Genomic DNA, 12,238 nt, shown 5'->3' with positions numbered 1-12,238 from the left:
AAACGTTTCTACATTTTTTGTTGTTTTGCTTTGTTTTGGGTTTTTTTGAATGTCCAGAGGACCAGATTTAACTTTTTTGGGCAGTATACAGGTTGTATAAGCAATAGAGGCCATTAGCCATTTTTTATGATCTCCTACCACTAGCAGCATTGTGCTCATTAGCAGTCCTTATGGATGTCTTATTTAGCTCCTGCTTCTAAGGAGGCTCTGTCCTGCTCAATAAGGACTCTCACCTGCACTAGTAAAACTACAAATATCTTGCTAAAATAGAAGCTAATTTACCTTTCAGTGTCATCTGTAGTGAGTATGCGGTGCAGACGGATCAGTGGTCTTAGCTTATACTTTCTTCTTTTGAAGGTTTATGGAGCTCTTTGAAACTCTGGTTTACAAATTAAACCAGAGATCTACAACTCACAGCTCCAAATCCTGAGTCCTCCAATGTTGCTGATGTACAAAGTAGTAGTGATGTGCTGATGGGACTTGCGTCTCTTTTCTCCGAACCAACTCAGTTGGCTGTCTCTTTCAGGTCTCCAGCAGTTCTTCGCTGAGTACTACTTGTGACGGCTCTGGGCCAAATCTGTTGGACTCATCACTAACGTGTAGGTCCCTATGCCCATCATGGAACTTTGTCTTGGTATACAGCCTCTGGATTCTGTGGTTTTAAGCCTTTTAAGTTTGCTTCACTGAGAGTTTGTCTTCTGCATGCCAGCTTCAGTGTCCCTTGCTATAACCAGCACACATTCTGACATGTACCGCCCATTATGATCCAGAATCTCCCATCAAATTACCCAAAGACCTGTTCAAACCCTTCAAGCACTGAAATGTCCATTTTGTTGTCTCGGGGGCCTGTCTCTGTGCCTCCCTAAAATAACTGGCCGTCAGCCATGTTTGGACTGTTAGTCCCCTGCCGTCTGCTGACATTAGCAATGTGAGTTTTAACCTACAGGACCCCAGCAACTTGCTGACCCTTGTGGCAGCAGCATGGAGTCTATATGATCCAGAGTCACAGAGGATGTCCCCATTGACTGCAAATGTGTGTGTATGTTTGCATTTTTCCGTTTTACACACAGTCAGGCTCGCAGAAACCATTGGGTTAAATGTACTGTAGGTATAAGTTTGCAGTGCTGTACAGATGGTGGCAGAAAGCTTACCCTTGCAGATCTGCACAAAGCCCATGACGATGATGAGGGCGAGGGCCAGCAGCTTGCCGGCGGTGAAGATGTCCTGAACTCTAGTGGCCCACCTCACACTGGAGCAGTTCACCCATGTCAGCAGCACTAAACAAAAACACATAAAACACTTCATTCTTACTCTGTTATAATAAAACTTTTTCCATAATTTCAGTCAAATTCAGTTGGATTTAGTGTTCCACGTATAGACATACCTACAGTATCGCCAGTATACCGTAGGTATGTCTTTCTGAATTGAAGGAGAGTTAAATATTTGTTGTTTATCAATAAACTTGAAAATATCACGAGGTCAAACCAGCTGCTTGATAAGACCATTGGATCATTTATTACTGGTTTTACTAACTTTCTTTTAACTTGTAGGAGAAGATTGTTGTTTTAGATCACAGAAAGTGTGACAATGGACAATGACGCTGATAAACTTCATAGCTTTACAATTTTTGGGGCTTTTAAATCAAAGGTGAAATTTTAAAAGCTTTCCATTTAAATGTAGCATGACAGTAACCTTGGTGTTACACCCTAAATATACCTGCTCAGTGGTTAGGTAATGTTCGGACATTAAGCATTCGTGGATAATTGTTGAATTTTGCGTTAACTTTATGGGATCCAAACACACATCCTTGCCTTACGAAACTCATTTGTCATTATAATCGTGTGGTAATTAGGCAGGGATGAAACAAAACATTGAAAACGCGTGAATGTTTTCCATGATATTCATGAGACATAAAGCTTGCTGAGAAATGTTCAGATCTTTTAGAGTGGGGTTCTGTGGAAACATTTGATCCGTTGTAAATGACTCTGACCAACCTCAGTTTTTCCATTTTTTACCTTTAAAAGTACTACCCTGAAAGTTTTACTTTCATTGTTTGTACTGTGCATATTTAGATTTATTATTTACTGAAAAGCTCAATGAATCACTGAGTTCAGGCCGACAGGGTGTCATTAGTAAGACGTTTGCCTGACTCTGCTGGATGCTGTTCATCATATTAAATAACTCTGAGCTGCCTCTGCAAGGAACAAAGACAGAGCGCATGAGCAGACGTGCATCATTTGAACACACAAAGCAAGATGAGAGCGCATGGTGAGGCTTGCACATGGGCATTTTTGTAGCTGCATGTGGAGTAATCCACAGGTGGGTGTAAAGGGGCACAGAGGGGAAATGCTTGTACCTAAAAATGATTTATTTTCCTCCAAATAAAATGAGAGACTGTGCAGACTCTGATTTTATTTATCCTCCGTGTGTAAACACACAGCGAGAACAACGAAGAAAAAATAAATTGACTAACTCTCCAGGACCCCTGGGTACAGGTCATGACATGTGAAACCTTTTAATGCATCAGCTGATAAATAAAGTTGTTTTGTCATGTGATGGTAGAACCTGCAGCCACACAGTAAACAAAGGTTGATGTAATGTAATATATATATATATATATATATATATATATTGCTCATTGTTAATAATGCACAAATTTAGATAACTTAAGTTCAATAACTGAGCATTTACCATATTTTCCGGTGTATAGATCACAGATTTTTGCATAGATTTGTCAGTCCTGCAACTTATACGCTGAAGCGACTTATATATGTTTTTTTTTCATATTAATAACAATTTTTGACTGATGCTTTAAATTTCCAAGAGTGAAACATAAAACAGTCAAAATTACAACAGTGAAAATTAAATTTACATAAATATAAAATAAAATAATAATAAAATAATAAAATAAATAATAATAAAAATAATACAAATTAAATAAGTTTTTTTATTTTTTTTATTAATTTTTATTATTAATTTTATTATTTTATTTAAATAATAGTAATAATAAAATAAAATAATAAAATTAAATATACATAAAACAGTGAAAATTACAGTGAGTCCTCCCGTGCCCGCTCGCTTCACTCAGCTAGTGCAGGCGGAGGAACGCTGGAGAGCTAGCGGCTCTGGCTGCGATGGATGAATGAATGGATGGATGAATGGATGGATGGTGCTGCGCCGCCCAGGCAAAATGAAGCTGTTTTGACCATTAAATAAACGCATAATAAATGTGACTTGTACGCCGGAAAATACGGTGTATATTTATGTAGTTTATTTTCACACTTTAGCAACATTTGATAATACTGTATAGTTGTTTACTACAGTATATGGAGTGCACACATTTAGTTAACTTCCTTTGTCGCAGTTTGTCATTTGCAATGATTGAACTTTTGTTTGAGTTCCTGTGGAGATGCTGCTGAAGTTGTGCTGCCTCCCACTGTAAACAGCCCCAGCTGCATCACATCTAGAGATTAGTCCAACTGGGCTGTACCATGCTGCCTGTCAGCTGAGGGAGATGTTAAATATTGTAATGTGATTTTTTTTTCTTTTACATCTTTGTCTAGATAAAATTTGTTGTTGTAAATATCTTTCTTTCTTAGGTTGCTATTTAGCAGTACTTTGTTCAGTTTTGTTTTGTTGCTAACACTACTTGTAATTTTGTCTATTTAATTTGTCCCCCCTGTCAGAATGGCCGGATCAGTCACTTTATAGTTCCCTTTTAGTGTCCTATAATGGTAACTTGGTTAAATTTTGTTCTGTTGACCTCTTTTATGGTCCCAAAACCACAGTATTCTTTTAGTTTTAGTAAATACATTTGAAACTCTTTTTGGCCAATCTCCTGTGTCTGTCTTGGTGGTTTATGTGGACCGTAACGTGTCATGACAAACGCACACATCTTACTTCTTGCTTCTGTTATTTGGCAGACTGTGGGTACACCCTGTGGACACAGACTCTTAATCATGGGTCTGTTTTTTAGTTAAATGAAAAAAGTGTTAGTATGTACAGTATTTGTAACTGTACACCACAGCACCATGTGTGCAGACTTTCTAAGGTTAGAATCACGACAGTCTCTTCACAAGTGGTTTGAAATGCAACATTAAAAACTACAAATCTGGCAACAAATAGCAGAATCTATCTCCCCGAATCTATGTTTATGAATTGAGAGTAAAAATGTGAGGACGTCAAGTACCCTACAGGTATTTCAGTAGTTTTGCTAATTGCTTAAATGCAACACAAAGAGCAAAAACAGGATAAATCTCACATATTTCAAAAAGTGGACATAGGTAAACACGTTCACATGCTGTGCCGAAAAACAGACATGACAGTTAGTCTCTCACGAAGAACAACAGCAAAAAACAGATGCATCATCATCAACTCAGATTCCTTTTTTTTTTTTTCTGAAGCTGCTTGACGACGTCTGTCCAATCAACTCAAGGGAAATGTTGCAAACATTCCAGTTGCGCTGTAAAATGACTGTAGGCCGTTTGTTTCAAGAGTCGGCTCTTTGCAGTTGAAGAGGTTCACGAAAATATGGAGTCAAGTGAATGTAGGTCAATGTGTCGCAAGCAGAAAATGTACAGACTGTTAAGACGGTGCAAACTTTCACTGACGATCCTTCATCCTGGAGCGGTCGGCCTCATCCAAGATGTTGTTTTTCAGTTTGTGTGGGTTTTTTTATTAGCAGGATAAAATAAGTGTGTATACACTTTGTATAAAATATAAACTCTTAGATGATCAAAGCTAAATTTCCTGCGACAGCTGTCAAGACTGAAGCCACAAACGAACAGTAGTTTTTTTTAAAGTTTTGTAAATGTGACTCCTGTTGACAGCATTTCTGCTTTGCATCAGTTGTAATTTCCCTTACCATAAATCCTTTGAAACGTCTTAATTTACCACATTTTAAATTGAAATTTCCAAGTCTTCAAATAACTGGAATGCCTCCCGAAGTTGGAATCCCAACTTGAAGTTTAAAGGTTTCTCACCAGCCATAACCAAAAAAAACCCAACTATTACTATTAACTGTCACTACTGCAAACTAACAACATGCCTAAATCAAATCGCATTTCAGCAGGTGATGGATTTGTTGAAAAGGCACGCCATGTCAAGTCCAAGAGCTGACAACAAAAGAAGTTTAATTTGCTGGTAACTCGTCAAGCTAATCCCAATAATAACTTACTCAACAGCCCTACATTTTGACTACATTTCGGCAAAGACTGGTCCATCCCAAAGAACCAGTCCCCCGGCACAAACAGAGCAATATTGTGTATGCTGTTCAGTGTCAGGGCTGTGATCAGTCTTACATTGAAACTAAAGAGCCACTGGCCAAAAGGATGGACCAGCACAGAAGAGCAACATCATCAGGCCAGGACTCTGGTCTACACTCATCTCCAGGCCAGAGGTCACTCTTTCAGGCATGAAGATGTTCACAACCTGGACAGAGAGGAACGATGGTTTGAGAGAGGAGTGAAGGAAAAGAAACCGTCCATTGTTAAACCGGGGCGGAAGCCTCCGTGTTCAACTGTCACCCTTTTACAATGCTGTTATTGCTAGTATCGCTCGGTGACTAACAAACGGTCATCAGGGCGCTTACGATCAGATGTTAGGCTGATGGTTCTTTTTTGGCATGTAAACAACTAGTTTTGGCTGTCACCAGCAAACTGGTTGATCCACTATGAGAAAGTGATATGTAAAAGACTGAGTTTGTTGCAGCTCCTCAGACTGAATAAGTCTTTTGGATAAAAGACGAAACGTTTCAGCAAAGAAGAATCCATCCAGAAGACCTGATTCAACCTAGTTAGATTTATCTACCTGGATTATTGAACATGCATCTGGATTATTTTGCAAAAAGCTGATAGTGAGGGTAAAAGTCGTTTGCATGCAGTCTGCAAACTGACATCTGAACATTTGGTTGTGCAGCAGCACAGCTTTAGTTTGAGGAGTTTCACTGTGTCAGAGCATATTGTTGCTCAAGCATTTAAAAAGAGCTATTTCTGATTTTTTTTTTTTAAAGCCAGTCCAGGCAGCCATCCTTCCACCAGTGAACATATTCTTGGTGTTTCCCAGCTCTAAGCAGAAAGTTGTTAAGACAACTGTTGCAGCGGGGAAAAGCTACTGAACGTAATGTTGAAACAAAGATTTACATGAAAAACACAGACATCAGGAATATGAACAGTGCCAATGCAAATATAACAGCTCCAGTTTATCCAGTTGCACAAGCGCTTGTTTTTCTGTCATCTGAACTCATTTAACCAAAAAATCTAGGATCCAGACTCTGATTTGCAAATAAACAAACATCTACACTTGTTATTCCTCTTTAAATCTGATTAGAGCTGCAGGAGCTGGTCTGAAAATCCGGCTTTAACCAGTGTGTCTGGAACACTTTTGGAAACTTTACAGAAGGGAATTCAGGTCAGGTATTAACAAAGTTTATTATGAACATATAAGTATGTAATACACACGCTTTTTACAGAATCTGTGCTATGGTCTGTCTTTGTGGATGTAGGCTGCCAGAAATATTTGCCTCATATGTGAACTGTTGAGGGGTTTGAGTTAACTACGTAATATCAAGTTTGTGCCGACTTATTTCTTCATTTGTCTTCACATTATTACCACTGCTCTTCTCTTGATTCTTGTTTTTTTTTCTTAATATCAATATGAGGCTTAAATAACACAGAAGCTTAAATAAATGTTAGAGGAAAAGTGGGACAAACCAGATAAATGAAGCAAAAAGGTGCTGTTGGGAAACTTCAGTCTGATCAAGAGCTACTAATTTTAATAGTTAATTTAGATTAAAAAAATATTGTTGTTTTTTTTTACAGTTCACTTATTTTTATATATATCTGCGCTTGTCTCTTAAGTACACACCAGAAAAACTTTGTGTTTTCAAGCTTTATCCCAAGATCTAAATTCCATCAGGGCTGCTCCAAACAAACACAGATTTACAAAAGAAAAAGTCAAAGTGCAGTCCTGCTTATAGCTTTTTCAGCAGATTTTTAAATAACTTGCTTAATGACATAAATGGACTTTGTTAAATGGGGTTCTGCTGAATTGTTATGATCAGCCAGACTCTTACCCTGATATGTGGCTCTCACCTCACCTGCCTGAGAAGGTTAATGGCCGTTTTATGTTATCAAGCACGCCTCCTGAAGCCCACTAACTGTATTATCCCTGCAGACCTGTTCCCGTGACTGGATCCAGACTCCCACCAGCGGCTTCAAAACAACAAAGTTATTTAATCGCTCTTGTTGTCTGGCTGAACTGTTGAATCCGAAAACCTGGTTCTTGTCAAAAATCTCAAAGGTTTTATATCATTCGACCAAACACTTTACCGTATGTTGTACACCACATTATTTGCACAACAGATAGTTGTGGCTAAATTGATAACAGTTTGTTTTGAAACACACGTTCAACACAATATTTCCTGCCCAGAGACATATTTTAATCCAGCCAGTGTTCAGTGTGAATTACCATCTGATGTGAACGTGATGCAGAGAAAAACTTAAACAAAATACGATTCACTTCAGTATCGGTATTTTAGATCTGCTCTGAAATTGGCCTATATTCATTACCTCGACGACTCGCGGATTAGTTTTCATTCTCGTCAAACGGAAGAATTTCTGATTGCCAACTATTCCATAGAACCCACTTCAAAAAGTTCCAACTACCTCTTTAACAAGGTCAAAATGAGAACGGTACAAAGTAATCTTTAAATAACCTGTAGTACAGTTAACTCAGCTGTTTTAATTGTTGTAGATGTCGACTGAGACGAGCTTATTTATGAACGCAGGTGTGTTCAAGTGCTTTTAACATGCTACTCACGAAGACAGACAGCTGCGAGCAGCCGCAGGCCATTTTCTGGTGGGAAGCAGGTGGGAAACAGAGGCTGGAGGACATAGTTGGAGAACGTGAGCGCGATCACAGCCTGGTTTGTTGGATAGATGACCAGCACAGCGATCCACAGTCGCAGAAACCTGAGGCAAAAACAATCAAAAAGATATTACGTTTACTGACTTTTAAATCAAGCACTTTTGCATCTAATTCTTTCTATATTTCACTTCTTCTGAGCCCCAAAAAACCAAGAGGAACTTTTAAGTGAACGAGCCGATTAACGGAATTCACAGAATTTTAAACATCTATCAAAGTTCTTGATCATTTCAGTCATTCATCACGCATAATCTAAGACACGCTGAATGTTTTAGACAAAAATATTATCATTTAAATAAACAATAATTCCTCGCAGCGCTCAGAACAAAAAAGCAACAAGGAAATCCTGTGCTGTAGATCGGACCATTTCTGTTTTTCCACTTACTTTGATGTTAACTTGCAGTCGGCCATGACTCCCTCTCATTTCCACACTTTTTTTTTTTCTTTTCTATGTCCACTGGGTGCATCAGAGGCAGTTTTAACTTTTTGTACTTATCCAAAACCTTTTTACTTAAAGATAAGTGGATTCAGCATTCCTATAAGAAACTAGCTGATTAAATTCACCATCGTCTCCTAAATGAAGCCAAAGTGAGGCAGAAGTTATTAACATTAATAAGTTCCATGAAAAACCATCAGCTGACTCTGATATGTAATATATGTTAAAAGATGAATATTGACTTTGACCAAAATAAGCACAAAAGATAGGAACAGAAAGAACACACAAATCGATGCAGCACAGAGGAAACAGGCACTGAGGTCAGTGAGTGACGATGATGATTGATGCTGAGATGAGTGGAAAGACAAGAACCTGAGGTTTAACAGAGTTCACTGTAGGACAAGGCAGGCATGGGATCACAACTAGATTCGTGTGATTTTAGCCCTCTGCAAAGTGTTTGTGAAATAATTCCGATTAGAGGGATAGTTCAGCTATTTTAACGTGAGGTGCAAAACATCGAGACATATATAGCTTTTAGAGTGGCCTCAGTTTGGAGATACAAATTTAACCCTCCTGCCACCCTTGGGTTAAAACACTCACGAAGACTCCGTTTGGGGTAATTTTGACTCGAGGGAAGTAGGAGGGTTAAGTCTGACAACACTGATGAGCTAATGGCTAGTTCAAAACCCAAACAACAACAAAACAAAACAAAAAACCCAAAGTGGACCGCTGCTGTATCTCCAAAGCTTCACCGTTCTTCATGAGAAAATTATTTTTATCAAACTTCAATCAGTTTTGAATAAGAAAGTTATTTTTATGGCACCAGTGACCCCCGTGCCCCGAAAAGGAAGAAGTGGGTAAAGATACTGGATGGATGAATGGAAATGTAGATATCTGCAAGCACAGCAGCAGCAGCTAGCTGTAGCACTTATGATACAGTCTCATGCACTTTCAATTGGAACATCATTATGTTTTTACTGTAATATCTGAGTAATATAAAATTGATGGCAATGTAAATGTTGACATCTTATCATTTGATTAGACCGACAGCGGTGGAAGTGAGACTTTCATGTCGTGGCTACCCAACAAAGTTCAGTCAGGTCATCTGGCTGGTTTCGTTTTTTTGTTGAGACGTTTCATCCTTCATCCAAAGGACTTCGTCAGTCAGTTCAAAGTCCATGCTCAATAATCCACTATGTGATTGGGCTGCTTGTGAGACTCAGTTTGTTGTGTTCCTTGGACTGATGAAGTCCTTAGGATGAAGGATGAAACGTCTCAACAAAAAACAGAAACCGTCCAGATGACCTGACTGAACCTTGCTGGATTTTTTTTTACCTGGATTATTGTCCATGAACTTTGATCTAATAATGGCTAATTCGAATACCCATTACAAAAGTGAATTTTGCTTTCCTAAAACAGAAACATTACATTTCTGACAGAAGTGTGACAATTAGTTGATGATGTCATGATTTGCACTGGCAAATAACTTTAAAGTTTCACATAAATAACCAGCAGTGGGCCAGTTCAAAAGTAGCATTTGGACGAACCACTACAAAATTGTTAGGATTGGAGTTGTTTTCAGACAGCAGCCACTCCCGTTGGTCTTGGCTCTGTTTGGACTATTCAGAGAATATTAAACTGTGTTGCTCCAAACTGAGATCAGTGTTGCCAGATTGGGTGGTTTTCATTCTAATTTTACTGGGAACTCTGGGAAGATTTTTGTTGGATTCTTACGTTTTGCCACATATTGTTAAATTACCTTGGCTTGTACTGATGTGTGTTCATGTTCAAACATCAAGTATACTAGGGATGCACAATATTATCGTCATGGTATAGATATCAGGCAATATTAGCGATAAAGTTATATATCGGACATCGGGCATTCCATCAAAATAACTCACCGATATAAAAGGCAATGTTTTTTTAAATATATTATTATATATAGTTATATAGTGTTACATCATTTTCAGACACCTTTTTGGCATCTGCATTTGATAGCAGGCCAAATTGACAAAGCCTATGCAGAATAATTTAGTATTTTAATTCCACAGCAGAGAAAGCTGTCGTCTCTGTAAGTAGGTCTAGGCAAAATCAGTTTAAACACATCGACATATTGGATATCAGCCAAAGATCCAGTATCGTGCATTCCTAAAATATATTGTAGCAATATATTGACTGGGTGGATTTTTGTGTGATGTGGCGGTTTTTAACAGATTTTTGGGCTAGAAAACCTCGACTCTATCTGGCAACACTGACTGAGGTCGTTCAAAAAACTATCTAGAACAGGTAAGATACCACTTGACAATTTTTTTTCTTCTTACATCTCTTTTCAGCAAATTTTGTACCAACCTGCTGCATCAGCTCCTCATCCGATGGACACTGACGTTACACAACCCTCATCAGTCTGACATAATGATTTGACTGCTTTCATAACTACTTTTATTTTATTTTTATTAACCGCTTTTCGTTGAATTTTTGTTGTCTGTACTTTATATGTTATCTGTCTAAAACAGGTCTCTCTTGAAAATGAGTCCTCGTGACACAATGAGACTAACCTGAATAAAAAAAGGTTGAATAAAAAAAAAATCATTTGTACACCTTTACGGCACATCGTCTTCCAACCAAGCTGCCATTTCAGTGACCGACTTACAAAAACACGCAAACGCAGCTCCCCTCCGACACCCCTACAATTTTACACGCTCACGGGGACAAAAGCTACAGGGCAACAAAAACAAACATCCCTTGAACAGGATTTATTTACTCTCGACAGGGGCACAAAGACACAAAGTCTCTGGATGTAAAATATTCATTGATGTATATTAAAAGTCGCACTACAAAGAGTCCAAAAACAACATTTGGATGTTTTGTCTGCTTGAATTCCTCTTCAAAAATACTCTAAGAATATGTATCCTTGTGATAGATGAAAAAAACAATGCCCCGCTCTGTGTTTACAGTCTGAGCAGAGGCCCACAGTGTGTGAAATCTAGGCCCACAAACAATGCTGTTTCGATATAGTTTGTTTTTGTTATTTTGCGTGGTTCCCAAGCTTTCACTCAAAGAAACTGAGGGTTAAACATAAGATGATTAAATAAAGCTATAGTGTACTGTGTTCTAATGTTGGACCATCTCTCAATATTTGAAATATTTTGCTTTATTATGGTCTTGGTCATTATTTCTTAAGGCTAGCTGCTTTCTAGCTCATATTTGTGCAATACCTGACCATTTTAAGAAGAACGTTTTGTTTGTTTATTTGTTTGTTGGTTAAACCACTTTAACTTATGAATTATAAGGCATTAGACTTTCTCAAATTCTACAGATGAAGCAGTGTTGTGTCTTCACACGGTAACACAAAACTAAGCATGTAAACAACTTTCTATCGGTTCCACTAGCAAAAATTGAGCTAGCTACCTAGCTAGTAGCTTTCTAGCTAGTAGCTTTATTATATCAGTCTGTCACAATTTGTTTTAATTTGTTTAGTTCAATGTATGTAGAATATATTTGACACACACAAAATAATCTTTTGTGCCAACAAAATGATTCTGAAAGAGCAATTAGCTCAAAACCTGACATACAGTTAACTGATCAACTAAGAATGATGTAGGTTTCTCTCATGTGTTTACCGTAATTACTATCCTTTTTTTTAAATTAAGCATGACTTTCAGATACTGTTATCATATATAATCACCCCTATGTTTCTAAACATTATAATGTTTAGAAACATAGGGGTGATTTAAGACTATTACATATAGGTCTACTTTATAATTTTTACAACATAGACAGCATACAATATCAGCTGCATGTAGCATATTTACTATCTTAAAAATCTTTGCTATTAATCAAAATGTGAAATTCAATTCAGTTTATTTATATAGTGCCAAG

At 37.8% G+C, this 12,238-nt stretch overlaps 1 protein-coding gene across 1 annotated transcript in view; it reads right to left on the bottom strand.

The window, feature by feature from the left end:
- The window catches only part of slc7a8a (solute carrier family 7 member 8a), a 33,263-nt gene that overhangs the window by 6,728 nt on the left and 14,297 nt on the right, over window positions 1–12,238 (bottom strand). The window contains exons 3-4 of the mRNA XM_037675770.1: window positions 7,819–7,970; window positions 1,152–1,277 (exon numbers count right to left, since the gene is read on the bottom strand). Of these exons, the coding sequence (XP_037531698.1) occupies window positions 1,152–1,277; window positions 7,819–7,970 (278 nt within the window). The remainder of the gene's footprint in view (window positions 1–1,151; window positions 1,278–7,818; window positions 7,971–12,238) is intronic.

Source organism: Nematolebias whitei, chromosome 1 (genome assembly GCF_014905685.2).
Source record: "Nematolebias whitei isolate Nwh7 chromosome 1, NemWhi1, whole genome shotgun sequence".
Classification (NCBI taxonomy): Eukaryota; Metazoa; Chordata; class Actinopteri; order Cyprinodontiformes; family Rivulidae; genus Nematolebias; species Nematolebias whitei.
This window is presented reverse-complemented; position numbering and strand designations above follow the sequence as displayed.